Here is a 22,472-nt window from a genome sequence, read left to right on the forward strand (position 1 = left end):
ATATATATATATATATATATATATATATATATATATATAACGTGTCTGTTTGGATTATTTTGTTTTCAAAAATATTACATATCTAAGGCCCTGTTTGGGAGAGCTTCACTTCAAGAATTTCAATTTCGTTCTAACTTCTTCAACCCAAACAGGTCCAGCTCCACGAGCTTTAGTTTTTAAAAAAATCGAAACTAGAGTCCCGTTTCATGAAATTCATGAAGCTCCTTAGAGGGTGCTTCAAAAACATTGTTTTTATATCTCCTCATGAAGCTGTACGAAAATTACCCATCATGTCACTGGTTACGCAACATACAACTTCCGTTCTCTCTGGCGACAACCCACTAATCATCAAGTGTAATTAAGGAAACCCACACAAATCAATTGTACTATAGAAGTTGGAGTCCATATACAAACCAAACGCTACTGGAACTCACCTTAATTTTTTGCTGGAGCTGTTTTATAGTGAAACTGGAAAACCAAAGCTGAAGTTTTTGAAGCAAAGCTCTCTCAAATAGGCCCTAACACACAATTCAAAACAGGAGCAGCTTCGAAAAATAAAACATGCACATGTGAATGACGTGTGAGCACACAGTACACACAGTGTGCACACATATTAAATAGCATACATTACCACAATGGATTATATCATTATCAGAGTACAACATCATCGACACACAGAGCCTGCACAGGTCACCGTACGTTTGGCACGGGCCCGGCCACGTACAGGGATTACACATCCGATAATCGAACCACCATACCCATACGCACAATTAATTACGCTATATATAGCAGCGCCCTGCTTAATTGCCTGCAGGTTACGTTACATTTAACTACTAGTAGGCTTCGTGGCAGATCAGCGTACGCACGCCTCCGGTTCCGGTCGGTGCACATATAGATAAGCACATTACTTACAGGAGGTGATGTGCTAGCTAGCTGTGGACTGCCATCAGATTAAAGTTAGCACGCAGTAGTAGCAGCAGTACGTGTAGGTCGTAGAACCATATACTACGCAACACTGCAGGACAGGGGTAGGCGGCGAGAGCGCGCACACACAACACTTGAGACACATATCGGACTATGGATCGGTGACGACGCTAGGTGCGTGCGTCCTGCATGACAGAAGAGAGAGAGCATGCTGACGTAGTAGGTTTTTATCTGATCTGGAGGTGGTGGCTCCCCGGGTCGCCCCGCCCGCCGTGCTGGTCCTGCGCCTCCGCGGGGTTCCTCCGGCGCCGCTCGTTGTGCCCCGCCAGGCGCAGGCGGCAGCTGCGCTTGGTGTCGTCGAAGTGCGACAGCTCGTGGAACCTGCGAGCAGACGAGGGCCGGGGGTCAAGAAAGAGTGACACAGGCGGAGAGAAGCTCCAGGCAGAGGAGCTAGCACGGTTTGATTAATAACCTCCAAAGAGGTTGCATGAGACTGAGAGACGCTTCTGCAAGATCTTGAGTTGAGAGAGCAACCTAGCTAGCTTAGGATCCAATCCAGCAGCTCACCGTGCTATCCATGACCCAAGAAAAAAAGCTGCAAGCTTTCTCAAGGTCGAATTAAGCTCGTTTAGTTTAGTAGTAGTAGTAGCCGTACGAACTGAAAGCGGGCGGTGCCTTTGAGCATGTCACGAACTCACTCACGTACGAGTCACGCACGCCGGCCGGACTGCACACTGCACTGCGCCCATGTGCATGTGCCTCCGAGCAAGCAGGCAGGCGGGGCTTACCGGCTGCATTGCTGGCAGAAGCGCTGGCGGAGGCCGGCGAGGAGGACGACGGACGCCTTGCGGTGCGCGTCGCACACCTTGTGCCTCCGGTTGTACCGCTTCTCCACGCCCATGTCGGCGCTGCACCGCTCCACCTGGCAGCTCGGCCCGGCGCCGCCGGCCGCCTGGGCGTTCACGGCGGCGCCCCTCCTCGCCGCCGCCGCCGGGGAGGCGCCGGCCGCCGCGACCCTCCTCGCCACCGCCCGGGAGGTGCCACCCGCGCCCGCCAGCTCCGCGGGACTGTTGTTGTCCTCCACCCCGTGCGGCGGCGGCAGCGGCAGCGGCAGCGCGCCGTTGTTGTTGGCCGCCCCGGAGTCGTCCGAGCCGTCGCCGGACGCCGCGGCGGCCGCGAGCGCGGCAATGGACGCCGCCGCCGAGCTCGAGGGGGCCATGCCGCCTGTGCCGGCGGAGGAGGAGGAGTCCGGCATAGAGCTAGCGTAGCGTGGTGGATCGGAGCTGGAGGCCCTGGACCTTCCTAAGCTGAGTAATGAGTGGGAGATTGGAGGAAGTAGTGGGCTAGAAAAATGTTGAAAGGGATATAAAGACGGAGACGGGTGCCATGTGTGCGGAGCCAGGACGACGCACATGTGGGCCCCGTACCACGGCTTATACGTGTACGTACATGTGTATCATGTATGCATACACTTGCGCATTTCCATGGTTGAGTGCTAATGCATACTATATCCATCCACTATTGTTTACTGTACTAGCGTAGAAACAGTTGAAAGACGAGCCCTCGATCGGAAATCCAAGGAAACCAACAAAATTCTTTCTCTCCTACTAAATTTTATTAGGGTTTATTCGGTTATTCACGTTAAACATGTATTACATAAGATTGAAAAAATTAAAAAAATTTAACTTATTTAAAATTTAAACCCACACAATCTCACTTAGGTCATGTTTGGTTTCTTTAGTATAGGGACTAAAGTTTAGTTAGAGGACTAAAGTTTAGTCCCTAACATGCATGTTTGGTTCTAGAGACTAAAAATAGTAAGAATATATTAAATGACTCATAATAAGACTAAAATAGCCTTTAACATTCTCCTGCTATTAGTACAATTGAACTAAATGAGGGATAAATGTGGAATTAATATGGTTTAGTCCTTTTTAGCACATATGTCAAGGACTAAAGACTAAATCATTTTAGTCCATATTTTAGTCCTAGTGTTTGGCAAAAAAGAAACTAAATGAAACTAAAAACTAGAGACTAATCTTTAGTCCCTGTAACCAAACATTCCCTTGATTCATATAGATTGAGAGCTAACCAAACAAGTTCTTAAAAGTAGCTCGATCTATCCAGTCTTGGACTTCGTGACATGGTAGCCAGGCGGCTATCTGTTGTACGAATCCTAGTGAAACTGTATCCACAATTAGGATGAAGTCCCTCGCTACGACTAGTGTCTATATAATGCTGTGCAAAAAACTGTATATATAGTGCATATATATAATCATGCAAAACACTGTATATATTACTTATACTATATATTATACTATTTAGATAATGTAGTTTGAAAATGAGAGATAATATGAATAAGATTGCTGAAGATATATTATACAATTTAGATAGTTTCTCTATAGTTATACTATATATTATATTGCGTTGTAACTGATTAGTAAGGAAAAGTAATTCCAAGTAAAAAAAGATTTTTTTTTTCTTTTTTGAAACAGTTGAAAGACGAGCTCTCGATCAGAAATTCAAGGAAACCAATGTTAGACCCTTTAGTTCATGATTGTAGTCCCGTTTAGTCTATATTTTGTCAATCCAAAGAACTAAAGTGAGAACTAAACGACTTTAGTTTCTAGACGATCACATGGATATTAAATGAGACTAAATAACAACATTTTAGTCTTTATGTGTTGCCGCAGTAGTGTGTTTCGGCCTCGCTCGATCGCGTAACTAGCTATGAATCTATGATGTTCCATTTGGACGGTGCCCCCTTGCCTGGGAGGAGCCCAGACTACCCACGGTGGCGCATATGCATAGCCGCCTATACACGACACGAGTGCAACACAACATTTGCAGCACGCAGTCCTCGCGCGGAGACGCCATCCGCCCCCTCCGTCCTGGTGCATGCAGTGAAACAGATTGAAGAGTATTCATGCGTGAGAGAGGTGGGGCTGGGCCGCATTCATCGCCGAGTGCCAGTGGTATACGGGCCGGAAACGACGTGTCGTACGCCGGTGACCGGCGTACCGCGAGGGGCGCCACCGAGAAGCTGACGCGCGCGCGGGGCCGCCGGTCGTCGTTGCCCCGCCCGGGCCGGGGCCCTCCAAGCACAAGCATGTTGCTGCCCGGCCGGCGACTGGGCGCCCGCCGCCGTACGTACGCGTGGGGTAGGGGTCGGGGTGGCCCCTGGCCCCTGCTGATCGAAGCGCGCAGCAAGGCGACGACGATCGACGAGATGAGAACTGGGACGGACGGGACGGGAACGGAGAGGCAGAGAAGGACCCGGACGGACGACTGGACCGGGTGCGGTTCTGAACCACACGACCGGCCATTGTTTTGACTGCGGTAACTCTTTCCCTGGCAATTAACAGTGCTGTGCTGGTGCTTGGTCGTCGTCTCCGCACCACGGTAGCAGTAAATGGAGTATATTACTATCATTACGTGCAGATGTTACTTTCATATATACAGATCTTACATTATTCTTCAAACCCTGCGATGTTGTTTGGTTCAGACGTCGACGTTGTTAAGGCTGTCCGCACCCGCGACCGTAAATAAACCGAAGACCTCAAATATTTACAGCTCGCAGAACGCCGCAGCGGTGAACTGTAAAGGGCACTGCAAGTTTACGGGCTCCAACGAAAACCTTATATCCAGCTTTCTTGGTGCTCCAACTCTATATTCTCTCTCCACTTCTGATTGGCTGGCAGCGGTACTGTGTGTGCGGACAACACCGAGGATTGGCTGGCAGCGGTACTGTGTGACTGGGTGGTAAATAATATTATATATGATAATTGGTATATGGTTGGGATATAGAGTAAACATGAGTGCGGAGGATTGTGGTATAGAGTAAAGAATTTTGCTGACCAGGACAGAATATTCTTTTTAGGGTAGAAATTTAGAGTAGTATGAGTGCGGATAGTCTAAGGGAATGGTAATGTGATCTCTTACCGGTGTTAATGATTAATAGTTATAATTAGATTGTATAGTAGTATCTAGTAATACTAGAAAGAGCTCAAACCAAACAAAAATATTGACATCTATTACCCCATATAAACTATTTACTACGTTACATTTCGGCGAACTAAACATCATCTCTGTTGTTGTGCTTAAAGGTCAAAATATGTCACTGGTTGACTGCACCAGTAGACCCAATCTAAAAAATTGATCGTGCTCATAGAGACCCGGCAGCAGGTTGCGTGTCATTTATTTCTGTTTCGTATGCCTTCATCTTGTCACGATGAGTGACAAATTTGCGCGCTCGCTCGCGATCGTGTGCTAGTGTGTGCTACACGCGTTCCCATTTTTGGTAACTAAATGTTGGATTATATATGTCGCCATGGAGAGAACAATTGTTCAATACTACCGTGTATATATATATATATATATAGGGACGAGGTAATGGAAGCCCAGGGCTTCCATTACTAGAGAGAGCCCCGGCCCCCGGCGTGGCTAGGTGTGCGGGCCGCGGGTCGACGTGGTAGGTGGTGGGTATACCGCGCGCAGGTACCGGCGTTTATGCATACGTAACATGAATGAAAGAGCTTCATAAATGGTAGCGTGGGGCCGGGGATCGGGTGGGGAGACGTGAGCCGCGCGTTATGCTTGCGTATTTTGCCGTGATTGGCTGCGTAAATTCGGCGCGGGTCGACGTGGCAGTTGGTGGGACTACCCACGCATGCATCGATTCTAGGTGGGGCGATTATGCATACGGAATTTGAATGAAAAAGATGCATAAATGGTAACGAGGGTACGGTGGTCGGGTGTGTAAACGTGGGACGAGGGTACGTTATGGTTGCGTATTTTGCCGTTATTGGATGCGTAAATTCGCATCTGACGGGACGAGAGTGGTCAGATCGGGTAGTGGGGTGACGCGCGCGTCGATCGCGAACGTGGGGCGGTCGCACGATGGGGTGATGCATGTTTATGGAAATGTAACACAATGGTCATGTAATCGTAACGGATAGCTCACGTAAATCTCGCGACATGCAAACTGCGCAGCAAATCGCGCAGGAGATGGGATCATGCCATGAATATAGGACAGGACGGTTTAGGCGAGTATAGAAGGTGAAAAATAAACGACCTACACACAGCCGCCGCAGCTTTTGTTCGTAGCTATCGAAGAGTTAGGGCATACACAAAGGAGACGGCGATGACGACACCCTGTACGAGCGATGGCCGGAATGCTGTAACGCCACCGGCTGCGTTACCGGCGCCAGGAATTGTTGAAGAAGGCAACACGGTTCATCAAAGTTTGATGGGAACAAGTCAGCGGATACCCATGCGGACAATTGGTGAACATGAGCAGGACACACCACACATTCTCCAAAGCCATGTAAGTTCAAAGGAATACCCATGTATTATTGTATACAATTTCCGTGCAAGTTATGATTACACCGATTACACATGTATTATTGATACAGTCCGTGCAATTTATGAAGTCCTAGAAATTCGCCATGCTAGAAGTTTTTTTTATATTTGTGCACTGCATGACGACTCCATGAATTGAATAGGATGATAGTATAGATCAACGATTGGTACCGAAGGTGGGTATGACATTTAGTAATGTGGACGAGGCGTACAAATTTTATAGCCGATATGCATATGAAGTTGGATTTCCATTGAAGAGATATAGGGAGAGAAAAAATTGCAAGTGGTTGAATTGTTCAATGGAAGGCAAGCGTGCCGAAAGAGGAAATGGTACTCCAAAAGTGCGAAATACAATTTCCAAAAGAACACAATGCAGAGCTGGAATGAAACTTAAAAAAATCTATGACGATGCCAAAGAGAATATCATTTCAGTGCGGATTGATCTTATTCATTTGGAACATAATCATGAGTTCTTCAGAAAGGATACAGAAAAGAATCAGTTACAGTGCAACAAGACACATGATCCAGAATACATGGAATTCCTTAGTGCGATGCAAGAAAGCAGGATTCCGCAACACTGTATTATGGATTTTGTTTCAGAAATGCATGGTGGACCAGAGAATGTACCGTTAACTACACAAGACATGATCAACCTGTAAGTCATTTTGTTATTTACACTGGTATAATGACATAATGATGTTGTGTGTGTATTGACTATGGCATATTCTGTAATGTTCACAGGAAGAAAGCACGACAAAGAGAAAGAAATGCCAATGATGTGTCTAAGCTGCTATCTTTTTTTGCATTGTGTAAAAAAGATAACCCACAGTTTTTCTCTGACTTCCAACTAGACCAAGAAGGAAAGATTTTGAGCATTTTTTGGTCCCATGCTAGCCAGCAAGCAGATTACATTGACTTTGGAGATGCAGTTACCTTTGATACAACTCATAAGACAAATCTATATGACAAACCGCTGGGGATGTTTGTTGGTTGTAACCACCATCTGCAGTGCACCGTATTTGGTTTCACATTGTTGGGTGACGAAACTGTAGACACATTCGAGTGGGTTTTCAATGCATTCAAAACATGCATGGGAGCTGAAGGACCACGAGTAATGCTTACAGGTATGATTCATAAGCTAAACAATTATTACGTTCTACTGTGGTTGTATTGAATGTAATTATAGTTGGTAATGTGTTGCATAATGTTCTGACAATATATGATTTCAGATCAAGATCCAGCAATGCCAGTTGCACTAGGCAGGGTATTTCCAAACACAATCCATCGTTTGTGTTTGTGGCATGTTCAGAACCGGTATATGCCGTATTTGAACGAGTTGTACGCTAGATTTGAGGAAGAGGATTTCAAAACAAGGTTCCAATCTATAATACATCATCCTTTAACTGTAACTGAGTTTGAGACTGCCTGGGCAATGCTGATTGATGATTTCCATCTACATGATAACATCAGTCTTTCCAGAATGTATGAAATTCGTAAAGATTGGATACCAGCTTTTTTTAAACATGATTATTGTGGGTTGATGGTCTCTACACAGCGTAGCGAGAGCATGAACAAACTCGTCAAAAGTGCTCATGTCGATGCAAACACGCCACTACATCAATTCGCCAAGCAAATGTTGAAGCTTCTACACAGTAGGAAGATGAAAGAGGCAAAAGAGGCACTAGGATGCATGGTGAGTACATAGAATATTATTATATCATAATATTTAATGAATGGTGTTATAACGTATAATTTTGTCTACTGTAGGGTCAAAAAGAAACAAATACATTGTATATGTTTGAGATACGTGTAGCGAGGACATACACAAGGGCTGTAATGAATAAGTTTCAAGAGTCTTTAAAATATGCTACTGCATACAAGATATCACATGATCCAGAAGGTGGTGTGAATGAATGGGTGGTTCAGCATACTTCAAGGTCAAATAAGATTGTGTGGGGGCAACACCAATTCAAAGTAATTGCTGATGTAGATGCTGGAAAGTATGAATGTGAATGCAAGCATTGGGAGCATACAGGTATGTAATATTGCGTAATTGGTGAATCAAAATGTTCAATTATAATGAGTAAACATAAAGTAAGACATTTTTTACATGCTTTGTTGTAGGTCTGCTTTGTGTGCATCTTTTACGAACATTTATGCATCTTCAAATTGATCGAATACCTTCGGAATACATCCTTCAGAGATACACCTACTCTGCTATACAAGATGTGACTTTTTCAAGGGATGATAAGAATTTGAAGGGTAAAGACGGTGAGACTAAATCATATAGGCAGAAGATGTTGCTTAAAAAGTCAATGAAAGTAGTACATCATGCAAGTCTTTCAAAGGCTGGATATGATAGAGCCCTGGAGATGATGGATGAACTGCTTTTGCTACTTTCACGGTTGGAGCCAGATATTGAAGGTGATGATAGTACTAGTGATGGCGAAGGAATACAGGTAATTAATATATTAATTGTAATAGCCGTGTATTTTAAATGAAATACTGAGTTATAAGTTTTCGTGAATGGAAAGTATGAGAAACTTGCCTGATACAGGGCGACAGGAATGATGTAAGAGACATGATGGGAGATAATATAACGACAAGAATGGCGCAGGCTGGTGTATGTGTAATATGTTATATGATGTTTACTATGCATAATGGTGTGTACTGTTTGTCATAAACAACATATTTACTGTCAATCGTATTATTTGACAGGTAATTCAATTGGTGCCTACTTTACAAGAAGGTGGTGTGAGCGATACACAACGTGTTATGCCACAACAAATATTGGAACAGGTAATACATGATTATAAAAGAGGAAAAAGTTGTTGTAATACAAAATAGTAACGAAACCTCCTTGTTGCTGATTATGAATGATTAATAATGGTATATGTGTGCAGCACGATTATGGACAATTGACCACTAGCACAACACTGATTGATGAGAGTGGTACAGATTTGACGATTAAAAAGGTAATGGTGCTATTAAAAACGCATGTGCATGTATATTATTTAAAATTACATACAAATAATTGGATGTAAGTACTTATATTTAAAAATATCATATTTTTTCTTAATTGTAGAAGCTAGATTTTAATGTGAGTGGAGTAAGCTTGAGAAGACCGGATAACGCGAAGCCAAAGGGCAGAACAATCAGGGATACAGAAAAAAGAGTTATTAAGTTGGGGGCAAAAGGAGACAAAAAAAAGAACAGAAAGTGTCAAAGGTGTGGAATTGCGGATGGTCACAATAGTCGCACTTGTCTATCTGTGGAGGAGAATAGGCTTCGGTTGGCCAGCCTTACTGGTCGAAAGAGAGGGCGGCCCATAGGTTCTAGGAACAAAGGTTCATCTAGCGCTCCAAACTGGAATGAGGCATGCACTTCAAAAAAACATCAAGGAGGTGTCACAGACAATGATTCATCTAGTGGGGAGTAGAAGATTTCATATTTTATGACAAATGTAATGTAGTGCCATACTTGTTATTACAATTGTGGGTGAATTTATAAATGCTTGAACCAGTCAATATTAACAAAGTATAAGTAATAATGATTTACTGCATGTATTGATATGTTGTGTAAACTGTATACGAAATATGCGTAAATGTGTTATGAAAACAGCGTAATTCGACGCTATACAAATTTTGGTGGCAAAAACTGGCTAAAAATGTCTTGGTGAAGAAAAGAAACGACACAATAAATTGTGATTTAATGTAGTAACAAAATTTTTATTACACATGTGTGCGAGTAGACAAATGATACCAGTAGGTATTGACAAAACAATAAGGCTGTACAGATTTGCATAATTGAGCTAACAAAACAGCGTAAATCGTATGTAATTAAAATTATTGTAAACTGGGTACAAGTTTGCGTAAATGAACTAACAAAACAGCGTAATTCGTATTAGACATAATAATTTGGGACACATACTGGTAAATAATAGATTTGTGAAGAAATCAGAGAATAACAATAACTAGTGAGTACATCACTGATATAAATATGACCAAACAGTCGAAGTTTGAACTGAAGATGATTCATAACTTGTTTAACACACATAGACCCAATTTATATCTAAAAACTGCATTAGACATGAGAGTCTTGATAGGTTGGGAGAAAAGCATAAAAAGTTTCAATACGGTTACATAGACATGCAACAAGGAGGTTTGGCTTCACAACATCTAGTTCCATAACAAGGAAGCCACAAAATGTTTGTTCCATATCAAACAACTGCGATTCACAGAAAGTTGACCCAGCGACACAGCTAGCGTCCAAACTTGAATTTTTGAATTTCTAGAGGCAACGGGAGGCACTTGTTCTTGCTATGGAAGGTGAGGTAATGTAGAGCCAGAGATCGTAGGTCACCAGAGTTTTCCTGCATAATACAGATTATCCCGAGGTGAATAAGTTGTATCTGAAATGTTGAACGTATAAATACAAACAGCATAATCATAAAATGACTCACTCGTTTTATAAATTGCTTGATAGAACCATCTGTATGGTCATAGTACTGGATGTATCTCATGACAAAAAAGCCACAGTCATTAGAGCCAGCTATCATGGTGGGACACATAGGTGGCATGTCAATTGGGAAATTTCCAAATTTTGGGATGCGTGAATTGGGCCGGACTTGTTGCAAAGATTTGTTCAATCTGTTCATTATAACCCTAGCCCATGGTAGTTTCCTGGTCCCTATGTCCTTTAGGGAGTAATGAAACATCTTCCATGAAGTACCACCCAACTCTGGACCATATGGATTTGAATCTAATATGTGAATACATCGTAACTGGATATTTATGACATACAATGTCCAATGTCCCATATGAAGAATAGGGACCATAATCTGTCAAATATCAGGAGTTATATAAACAGAATGATAACATTATTGTGAGGCAGAGCGATGAATATAATTGCATAACAGGAGAGCGTTGATACAAAGATAAATAAGTATACCGTTTTGTAGTCACCAAAATTGTCCAGTTGGGGCAGGGTCTTGTCCAGATAAGCATCAAGGACAGTTTGATCAAAAATCTGAGGAGACTTACTGTACCGTTCATGCTCCTCAAAGTTGAGGAGAATCTGCATAATCATAATTACTGTGTCATATAAAACTGTATGTAAACAATTGGAAAAATAAATAGGTATTAGTGAATTGTACATACACCAACATTGACATCCAGTACAAGTCTGTCTTTGTCGATGGACGAGCAAATATTGTTTTTGTCATGGCGAAAACCCATGATGAAACACTGCATGAAAACAGTATCCAGACACATCCCATCTGCAAATGATTGTTGTATATCGAGACAATTTCCAATACATTCATCGAATTCTATGATATTCCTATATAATAATGAAAAAGGATATGTTATTCATTATATATGTAAGCAACAACCTACATGTTATTTTGACTTAATAGTTAAAGAAAAACCTGTTTGGGTCAGCTTTTGAGGAGCACAAAAAATCACGAAGCGACCGAGCACAGTCCAATTCTGTTAAAGGTGGCACAGAGTGGTCATGTGTAGTGTGCAAGCTATGTGTTTCCTCACCATCTGCAGCCTGAAACACAATGCAGGTATAGAGTATATTAAATTATGAATGAGTTATGAGAAGCAAGCATGCAATAAATGTATAACTGGATTACTTACATGACCACTAGGTGTCTGATCGAAAAGGGGGCCCGTGAAAGTAGGAGTGTCATGAGATGGACCAATGTCTCCTCCCTGACCCAAAGAAACAGTGATACTATGTGTTAAGCCTCAATCATGTGTCAATAAAATATAATCCATAATTGAGATAACAATGGATAAAACAAAGCTGAAACATATACATGTTTTTGCGGTGTGGCGTCGAACATCGGCAAGTGGGAAGACGGAAATGAGCTCATAGGATTGCAGTCTGGTACATGTCGATGAGACATGTTTGTGTCGCTCGGCATATTATTGCCAACATTAAAACAGAAATCCTGTATACATTATTATGGTTTTCTCTAATATTTTGGATGAAAATGGTAAATTAACATGTAATGTAACCATAATCAGACTGCATAAAATACCTGGTCTTCAGCATTTGCGGTTATGTTCGTCTCCAAATCGTCAGGGCATCCCTCAAATGCACGACGCATTTGTTGTTGCTTTTCGTGTATTTCTTCAAACTGGGTACCTGTCAACTCCGTATTGGGTTGTGAAGGCATAGTCATGTCCTGGGTATTCTGGGTACCCTCATGGGTCTGTTCCTCTGTAATTAAAAAGTTGTAGTATTCAAACAGCAAGAACTGGTAAATGCATAGAGTTAAGTACATGAATTGAATAAATGACAATGAGTGAAGGTAACCTGACGACATATGCTGAGATATATCTGGAGGTTTATCTGTTTGAGGCGCTTCCGCAACATTGTCTGGGTCGCCAGACTCCGCGCGAAGGACATCATCAATTAACTCAGCAAATGTGTCCGCTAGTTCATACTGCTTCACAACCATCTTGGTAAGAGTACTTTTTATGACTGAACACGCTTTGCCAACTTCAGAATCATACTCAACAAACTTTTCAATGAATTTTGGTCGGTCACGTGGTTGGAGCTGCTTTATCTTACTTGAAAGCATATCCTTGATCAAAGGGAGCTGGATATGAATAGTATGATGACCACAAGGATCGGGACGAGGGACATCAAAAATGTTTGTCCTGTCCCTATGCTGTGATGTAAATAATGATAATGCATCATAATTAATTATTAGAAACATAAGGATATAATATTACATAAAACATCTTTAATGTACATATGGAATTTATGGACACATATGGGATGTATGTTTTGACATAAACTGACCTCTGATTGAAACTGCACACTAGGGACAGCAGAATAGCAAGTTTCAGAAAAGCTTCGGAACTGAAAAAAACATTTGTAATATAATTAAATACATGAAAGATAACCATAAATAAAGTGTGTCACCTACTGAGAAATGAAGTATATGGTGTCTACTACGAGTTTATTCATAATGGTACGACAACTAATAGAGATACTACATGCATAAACATACACCTAAAAACAGCAACTGCATATTTATGCAGGGTAATGCATTCCTCTTATTTTATGTACAGATGACATACCTCACAATGGCCAAAAGGTTCACCACTTTGGCGTGGCTTCCTCTTATCAGCTTTTGTCAGAGCTTGGATAATGTTTTTATCAAAGAATTTTATGCGGGGTGTGCCACGTTTATTGGGGGGGGCTGCAGCATCATGCAAGTGGTCCAAATAGTACAACTACAAAAAAACAATAACTAATTAATACTATCATGGATGGTAATTGAGCAAGTAAAATAGATTCAATTCGATATGTAAAAAATGAACAGTCCAATGTTATTTACTTACTAGTATGACAACTGAGCATCCATAAATCGTGGTGGACACATTAGAAGTGCTTCTTGTATGCCACTTTTGTGCAGCTTCACATAGGTCATTATAAATTAAGTGGCACCAGTCTATTTCGTGGAAACGGTCCATTTCTTCCGTCAATAACACTTCATGGTTGGATATGCCCCAGCTGGAAGTGGGGAACAACAATCTATTGAACAATATCAAAAAGAAGCATCTGATAGAGAGGTCATCATCATTTCCTTTTCTCAATCGGTCCTGAAGAGATGCAACAACAAACTCATCCTTGGACAATCCAAGTTCAGCCCTCAAGTTATTACCCGCCACTGCTTCATCGATTCCTAGTGGCTTACCACCGCCAGCATTCGGAAGGCCTAGTATAAGGTGGACAGTTTCTTTCGTAATTTTTAGTTCCTTGCCAACTCCAGGGCGAATAGTCATATCCTTGTGGTCCAACTTATCCATCAACCAACGAAGATGAGAACGGCTACCCAGTGCATCAAGTGTCATGTCAAGAATATTGGAAAATCCTTTTCTAGCAACGGCTTGTCGTTGCCTCTCATTCAATATCTTAATAGTTATAATCACATCCTGAGGGTTGCATCTAACATTGAGTTTCTGAAAATAATGTATGTTAAATGTTATGAAAACAATGAAATAAATGTGGCATTAGCTATAAAATTATAACTCATAATGTAAGGGATGCAACTAAAATAACATAATACCTAGTTAAATAAACTAAACTGCATTATCTGTAGACAATAAAAAAGTGTCCAAGTGTTGTAAAATAAATATGAAATTGTAAATGCAATTCAGAACTTGGAACATAACGTGAAAATTCGACTAGATTCATCCTTACTGTATACTACTAAATAATATATAATATGTTGTATCAGGTCATAATTATTGAATACTAATTAGTATTTAATATATATGAACTCATAAGTATAACATATAACCTGCCGTGGAGTTTCTAATACTTTCGGCCTCTTTGTGCATGTCTTCCGTAAGATATTCATATGACTTCCAGCAGCATTACGCTTCTTTGTAGGTGTCATGAAGTCATCGTCGTCATTGCCAGATCCAGTTTGTTCATTGGCTTCATAAATAACAGATGGTTTCTCGACAGGTGCAGGACACTGATCAGAATGCTTTGTGTTTGGAGGAACTCCAATAGAGGCCGGCCGTGGTATCTCAACACTAAAGAATTCTTGGCTTGACTCAATTGTTATGCGTTTGGGATTAGCGGGAGGACGATCAACGGACTTCATTTTCTGGGGTAGAACAAACTAAGTAAATGAAAAAGAACATCAGGAAATAATACTATACCATACATAATAATGGAATAAAAAATAACATTATGAAACTGATGGGGTATGTATAGTGTGTGTATTGTGCATAACAACATATGTAGACAACGTAACTGAGAAGAAGGAATGCATAACAACAGATATGTGAAAACTCATATTTAAATAAAACAGTACATAGTGTGCATAAATACATTATGCAATATAATTAATAAAAATATGTGTATTATAAGTATCAGAAACAACACTAATCTATTGATTGCTATTGTAAAAAAATAAATTGTGTTCATAAACAACACTCAGTACCTATATAAAAATGAACAGATTGTAACAAATATGCAATTGAAAAAATTGGAAGGCATTATCGGATACTACATATACTGAGGCGATTCAATTAATTTCGAATCAATTGAAGGGATGTAGAAGGGGCGGGGCGAAACTGATGGACATTAGCGAGTGAAATATGTAAAAGAATGGGGGAACTCGAAAGAATGAGAGGGGCAACGAACCAGGGAAGGAGGACGACGGCGGTGAATCGATGAACAGCGGAGATTACGGCGGTGGAAGAGGTGGGGGGCGGTGTCGTCGATGGCGATCGCAGGAGCGAATGACGGCGACGGGGAGGAACTGATTTTTTTAGGGTTTGTGTCTGTTGTCTGTTGTGGGTGGACCCGAGCTGAATTATTAGCTCGGTCGGCCCGCGGGGGAGCGGCGAGGGACTGTGGGTCCACTAGTCAGCGCACAGTCGGGTGAAGGTTTGGTAACTGCATGATCATAAGAAGCATAAATATCTGTGCAAAGTATCGTAAACAGTTTACAAAAAAATAATTAATCAAGACCCACGCCAAAGTGCGTAATATAATAAATCCCAAAATGATATGTAGTTGTCAACATCGAAGTATACAATCATAAATCCCAAATACTACACCACACCCGACCAAGCCGCATCGACATGTAAATTTATGAAACGGTTGGAGTCATAATATGCAAGTATAAACGCGGCCAACTACATCGCGGGTCGTGACCACGAAGCCGGAATACCCGCGCGGAGCATGCGCACACACCGTGTCAGTTACTTGTTTATGCATACGTAATTTGAATGAAACGGATGCATAAATGGTAATAGGGGGTGCGCACGTACGCCCCACCTTCAATCGGTGCATGTGCGCGGTACTCGGACCACCTGCCACGTCGACCCGCGCCCGGCACAACTAAACTGGCAGGGGCTCCCTGCATTAATGGAAGCCCAGGGCTCCTAATACTATAACTATATATATATATATATATATATATATATATATATATATATATATATATATATATATATATATATATATATATATATATATATATAAGCCCTGGGCTTCCATTAGTACAGGAAGCCCCAGCCAGGTATAGCCACGTCCCGTACCAGCGGGCGTCCCATCGGGCACGGGTTCTGACTCGGACAGATTTTAGCGTAAAACGTAAACAAAAACAGTGTAAATGATTACGAATTTTAGCGTAAATCGTAGATCTGTTTTGAAACTGCGAATGCGGCCCGAAAATTACGGCGTAAAAATCTCGCGCGTCCCATCGTGATCGGGTCCTGACTCAGAAAGATTTTAGCGTAAAACATGAACCAAAACAGCGTAAACGAGTACGAAATTTAGCGTAAATCGTATATCTGTTTCGAAACCGTAAATGGGTCCCGAAAATTACGGCGTAATAATCGCGTGCGTCCGATCGTGCGCGGGTTTTGGCTCAAATAGATTTTAACGTAAAACGTGAGTTAAAACAGTGTAAATGAGTACACAATTTAGCGTAAATCGTATACATGTTTCGTAACAGCAAATGAGGCCTGAATTACGGCGTGAAAATCGCGTGCGACCGATTGAGCGCGGGTTCTGGCTCGAATGGATTTCAGCGTAAAACGCGAACCAAAACATTGTAAATTAGCACAAATTTTACCATAAATCGTATATATGTTTCGTAATGGCGAATGGAGCCCAAATTTACGGCTCCAAAATCGTGCGCCACCGGTCGTGTGCGGGTTCTGGCTCGGACGGATTTAAGCGTAAATCGTGAACCAAAACAACGTAAATGAGTATGAATTTTAGCGTAAATCGTCCATATGTTTCATAATAACGAATGTAGATCGAATGTATCTCTCAGCGCATGAGATTGTCATAAAATGCATCAAGAAATTTCGTAAATTGGTGTAAGATACAACAAGAAGTGATCTGAGGTAATTGTAGCGTAAAATGCAAGCTAACCATCTACAGGAGAACTGTTTCAGATTTTACAATAAGATATAAAAGATAATTATTCCTGTACTCAGCTATGATAATGTCGTGTTTACATTTTAGTTGTTGGTACATACACACAAAACTCGGTTTCACCATAACACCACTGTTAGCAAAAAGCTGAGTTCAAAAGGCTCTTCCAGCTTTCCTAATGTGGAGAAAACCACTAAGGTCCCTGTTCAATTTGCCTCAAAGCAACATATAAGAAATTACATAGTCAGCTTCTGAATACGTGCACTGCTCTTAAATGAAGAAAACTGGAGCCAGGCAAAAAAATAAGTGAAACTATACCCACAAATAACCCAGTGAAATCATAAAGCTAAGGGTGCACATGGATCGGACACAATCGTATATCACTAATATTACATTTGTTTCCAGATTTCTATTCAGATTTGAATATGGATAGTATCAACTAGCTATGTCGGATAGGATACAAATGGATATCGACATCATAAACAGATTTATTTGTTCTGATATGGATGCGGTGTCGGATGTTAAACATCCAGACTCAAATACGAACGGATCTGAACTCCTCTAAACAAATTCTATGGTTAGAAAATATATTCCAGCGGAAACCCACAACCTCGGAACCCCAAACAGCCCTTGCGGATGGAAATCCACAAACCAGATCCGAAGCTCCCGAACCCCGCCAGCTGCCTTAAGCGCAGAAAACCCCCAAATCGTAACCCCATCAATCGTAGATTCCACAAAATCCACACCCGTCACTAGAGAGACAAGAAAGAGGAATCACAGAGAATTGCCAATGGACCTCGGTGCAGGCGGCGGTCGGCATCTGGCCAATGGAGCTCGGTGCAGGCGGTGACGCAGGGATGCCCGAAGCTGGATTCTTGGTCGGTGATGGCACGGGAGCAGGAGAGGGTGTCGGAGATGGCATCGCGGAGGAGATATTGGGGCTGGCGCTGGGGTCGAACGAGGAGGCAGAGTAACCGGGGGGCACTGCCGCGACGAGCCAACGTCGGAGAGCCCCCGAGGTGGCGAGCAGCAGAGCAGGAGATCCGGACGCCGGTGGCCGGTGCCTAGGCAGCTGGCCGAGTCTGCGAATCACCGAGTCTGGAGAGGGCGAGGGGCGAACAGATCTGGGCTAGGAGGCACCTCTGGAACGATGACAGGGAGGCGATCGCCATGGATCTCGTCTATGGGATGCTTGTCCGCCGTGCTCGCTCGTGTCGCGCAACAGCCGCCACTGAAACCCTAGTCTCAGCCATCGCGCGGAAGGCCAGGTAGAGCGGTTGGTTTTATACAATGGTACATGAGCGTAAACTTGTGTATAACTAAGCGTAAACATTATAGTGGGTGGACCGGATGGTCGCCTGGTCAACCGAGCGGGTGGTTGGGGCTTCCTGTAGTTAAAAAGAGCCCAGGGCTCTAAATACTATATATATATATATATATATATATATATATATATATATATATATATATATATATATATATATATATATATATATATATATATATATATATATATATATATATATATATATATATATATATATATATATATATATATATATATATACACACACGCGTAGTTGTGAGGAGGAGAGGAGGTCGCTGTTTTTACCTTTGTTTTATCTAGGATTCCTGCCTGCCTGTGGATGTTGCTTTCACGGTTTCAGCTTTCACCGCGTCGTCGTCAAGAATTTTGCAGGCAGGGAGGTTCTACTCTCTCGCTCTACCGCGTGTTTGGTCGTAGTTTTTTTTTTCCTTTTTCTTTTTTTACTTTTTCAAGACAAACAAGATGGGTATTCAGTATCAAACACACGTCGTCTCCTGCGTTGGATCAAGCTCTGGTCCAAACTCCACGGAGCGATGTGGAATGTAAACACGCGTTATTGGCCTTGATTCGGACTTGTGAATCCTAATCTAATAACAAACATTAAGGGCCGGTTAGGTGATTAGGGAATTGAAAGAGAATGAGAGAGAAGATCCTCTCTAATTTCCTTGTCACCAAACTAGTCCTAAATTGTTGTCTAAATCTGGGTTGTATGGGTTTACCTAACCAAAGAAAGCCGCATGTGAAAAGTTCGGTTCAGCATGATACAACCCTAGTATTCATATCATAAATACAGTTTAGAGATAATATAAATAGAGAATCACGTAGAGATAGACTATTCGCGAAGAGTGCCCCACTTAATATTTTTCACAACTAACCTATAGAAACTCCTCAATGGATGGGGTTGTAGAAGCCTTAACCTAGTCTTTATCTCTGACTGCGGAGCTGACACCATAATCGGTGTGGATTAGGGCGTCTCCCGCGGTTGTCAAAGTACTCAAATAGATAGTCTAGGTGAAATTCAATTGGACGCGAAGGGCTGAGAGCAGCGCGCTAGCGGTTGACAGAGGGAACACTCGGTAGCGTCGAGAAGCTTCCAAGGGAATACCCAGCGCTCTGCAGTATGATGTCGTTTTTCTGCACCTGACGTCGCCGGCGATTTCTTCCTCACCGTTGAGGACGCCTAAGCATGTCTCCTTTTGCTGCCGACCCAGCGACCCTAGGCGCTAGGTATGAACCCGTAGTGGGCTGAGAGAAAGAAGAAAAGTCGACGCTAGATATTTCGTACAAGTATATATCACCTACAGTCGGGTGAAAGATGCATAAGGGCATGTTTGGTCCCAGAAGCTAAATCAAATTAACTAAAGTTTAGTTACTGTAACGGCTAAAGATCCAAACACGTTGAGCTAAAAGTGACTAAAATTATAAAAAATGAATAATTATAGTTACTTTTAGCCCTTGCTTGTTAGATCTTTAGCTTCTAAAATAATTAAACTTTAGTTGCTTTCATTTTCATTTACCTCATGGGATGCCACTAAGCCCTAAAATATTCGGTGGGTAAAATCCAAGGCCTGAGTGCCTGACCACTAGTGACCAGTGACCACCGGGGGTACATGTACATCCACGCCTCTACTAGCTTAACCATGGAATTGTTGCTTGGTCCTCGAAACTAGCGATATTTTCTGTACGAAGAATTAGACATCATTGCGCATGTTTTAGTAGCATAATAGTTGGTGTCGCAAGCCAAGCAGGTTAAGAATATATTATATATTGATCTTTTTCCTTGAGTTGCTAGTACGTATAGAATTGTGTTTATTTACTAATTGTCGTCTTCTTTTTTTTTCCTATCAAAAGATCTTTTTACAGTAGTTCATTATTGCAGGTCACGATGATCCACACACAAAATAGCTCTAACATTTGGACATCGCTTTCATCCAGCCCGTACGTAACGTCGTCTTCGTTCACTTTTCCTTTGGTGGTAGCTAGAGAGCACTCTCGTACTGTACGTCACTACCGGGTACCGGCCGGCTATCGTTCTCGATATGGCCCACATGCAGTACTACGTATGGAATAGAATAAGTTTGGGGTTATCGCATTAATTAACTTGCTAGTAATAATTAACACACTTCAGTTAAAGCAGTAGATGCATCTCCAGTTTTAGATACTATCAGAAGCAGAAGCTATCAGTGCGTGACAAATACACGGGGAATGATTAGATCTACACTACAAGTGGTGCATGTATGGCAAATAGCCACATCGGTCATACTCCCAAGGGTCACCCTAAAATATAGTTCTTTCTAACCTTTTTTATTCCACATTCATTCAAATGATATTAAATATAGACATAAATGTAACATACATTTACTTAATAAATATATAATTAGTCTAAAAAGAATTATATTTTGGGGGCGGAGAGAGGATTATAGTTCAAACACCTAGTCTAAAACCATCCTAAATGTTATAAAAGCCCCCACCCCCACCCCCACCCCCCAAAAAAAATCTTGTTTTCTTGGCATCGCCTTGCTTATTGATAATTCAACATATTTTGAATTTCATTCAAGTTTCTTTTTCGTTTCTCCATATATATAAGTTAAATTTCACGATCGTATATTTTTTTAGACGTACGATTGAGGACATCATAATGAAGACTCAAATTAGCCGACTAACCTTAGCCAAGTTATGGCGGAGTTAGCCAAGAACCAAGCATAGTCGTAATCCTAATTAAGCCACATAACATGGTAATAACGTGCACTACGAATATTCAAGGGTTATTTAAAATTTGAAAGAAAAACGATAAATACATGCTAATTAACTGAGTTTATAATGTACACACAGGAGCTACGTATGGGAACTGTGGAACATTGAGGGAGGTTGTTACTGGTTAGATGGAGTATGCATACCTTTACGTGTATAACACGCTGACGCATAGGATCGAAGAGGTAGTTGTTTCATTTTTGTTTGATTTTTTTTTTCCTCCGAAGCATGTTTATCGATTGTAACAAAGTCTGTACACCCTGACCGGGCGGTTGATGGTCCTATATTAGCGCGCATGTAAACGGCGGGGCCTCTACTGAGGGGAGTAACAATGGTGGCGTCCGATTGAGAACCGAGAGGTCGGCACGCACTGATTGGGCTGTGCTGTGGCCTGTGGGATGGTTGACGGACGTGCGGACAGCAGCCGCACCGCCGCACGCGTATCAGGCGAGGCGAGGCGAAGCAGAATCCATTCGATCGATAGGTATAGGCGTAGTATAGCCGTTGGTAGCATCAGTGTTGACGACGCTTCCAAAGCATGCGCTGCGCCACCACCACCACCGGGTGGTCCGGGTCGGTTCGGAATATTTGATGCAGCGGCTCGGGTGGCCTCCGGGGCCGGGGGCGCGTTGGTTATTACCCGCACCAGACAGGCACCCGAGTGGGGATTGGCTCTCGCTCATTGGCTGCTGGTGCTGCTCGCGTGCACGTGATCCGAGGCGTCTTTTTCGGCCACTACTACGCTACTACTACTGTGACTCGTGACGACGGACGGACTGAGCGCGCCATGAAAGCAAGCTGATGCATGCCCAAGAGGCGAAGAAAAGTCAGTCTCACCTTCTCTCTCTCTCTCTCTCTCTGCTCCACACGTTGTCAGTCAGTCTGTCTGTCACACTCGACCCGTTCCCTCGCTCCCGTTCACATGCTGTCTCTCTACGTACTGACGACTCCTATGTATATCTAGGAGTAGCTCCCCCCCCCTCCTGATCATCAGTGACCGATCACTGACCATGACTGCCGTTCTCCTCCCGTGCGCCTTTGAAGTTTTTCATTCACGGACCGGTCGCTGATCAATATATACAGCAGGCAGAAGGCAGACGCGGACGAAGCAAGCAATGATGGTCGCTGAGCGAGCGGTGGCTGCACTGCGCTGCGCTGGTCGGTCGCCCGCGGA

General features: G+C 42.5%; 1 protein-coding gene across 2 annotated transcripts; it reads right to left on the reverse strand.

Moving 5' to 3' along the window:
- Positions 1-627: 627 nt before the first annotated feature.
- On the reverse strand, positions 628-2,261 carry sbp29 (SBP-transcription factor 29). Of its 2 annotated transcripts, none has more exons than NR_157076.1 (2): positions 1,397-2,261; positions 628-1,305 (listed from the first exon to the last, which is right to left on the reverse strand). NR_157076.1 is itself a non-coding variant. In NM_001156764.3 (2 exons), exons 1-2 carry the CDS (start codon positions 2,177-2,179, stop codon positions 1,152-1,154), a joined length of 621 nt encoding a protein of 206 aa, NP_001150236.2. In that variant the 5' UTR covers positions 2,180-2,247; the 3' UTR covers positions 641-1,151. The 2 variants fall into 2 exon arrangements, 1 of the variants encoding a protein (NP_001150236.2); NM_001156764.3 differs by having other exon boundaries at positions 641-1,305; positions 1,713-2,247.
- Between the last annotated feature and the right edge of the window lie 20,211 nt (positions 2,262-22,472).

Source organism: Zea mays, chromosome 7 (assembly GCF_902167145.1).
Source record: "Zea mays cultivar B73 chromosome 7, Zm-B73-REFERENCE-NAM-5.0, whole genome shotgun sequence".
Classification (NCBI taxonomy): Eukaryota; Viridiplantae; Streptophyta; class Magnoliopsida; order Poales; family Poaceae; genus Zea; species Zea mays.

Bases quoted from the DNA above. Each gene is read 5' to 3' on its own strand.
- sbp29 (NM_001156764.3), bottom strand. From the start codon at position 2,179: ATGCCGGACTCCTCCTCCTCCGCCGGCACAGGCGGCATGGCCCCCTCG. The intron at 1,306-1,712 runs GTAAGCCCCGCC...GTCTGCTCGCAG, and splicing joins TTCTGCCAGCAATGCAGCCG to GTTCCACGAGCTGTCGCACT.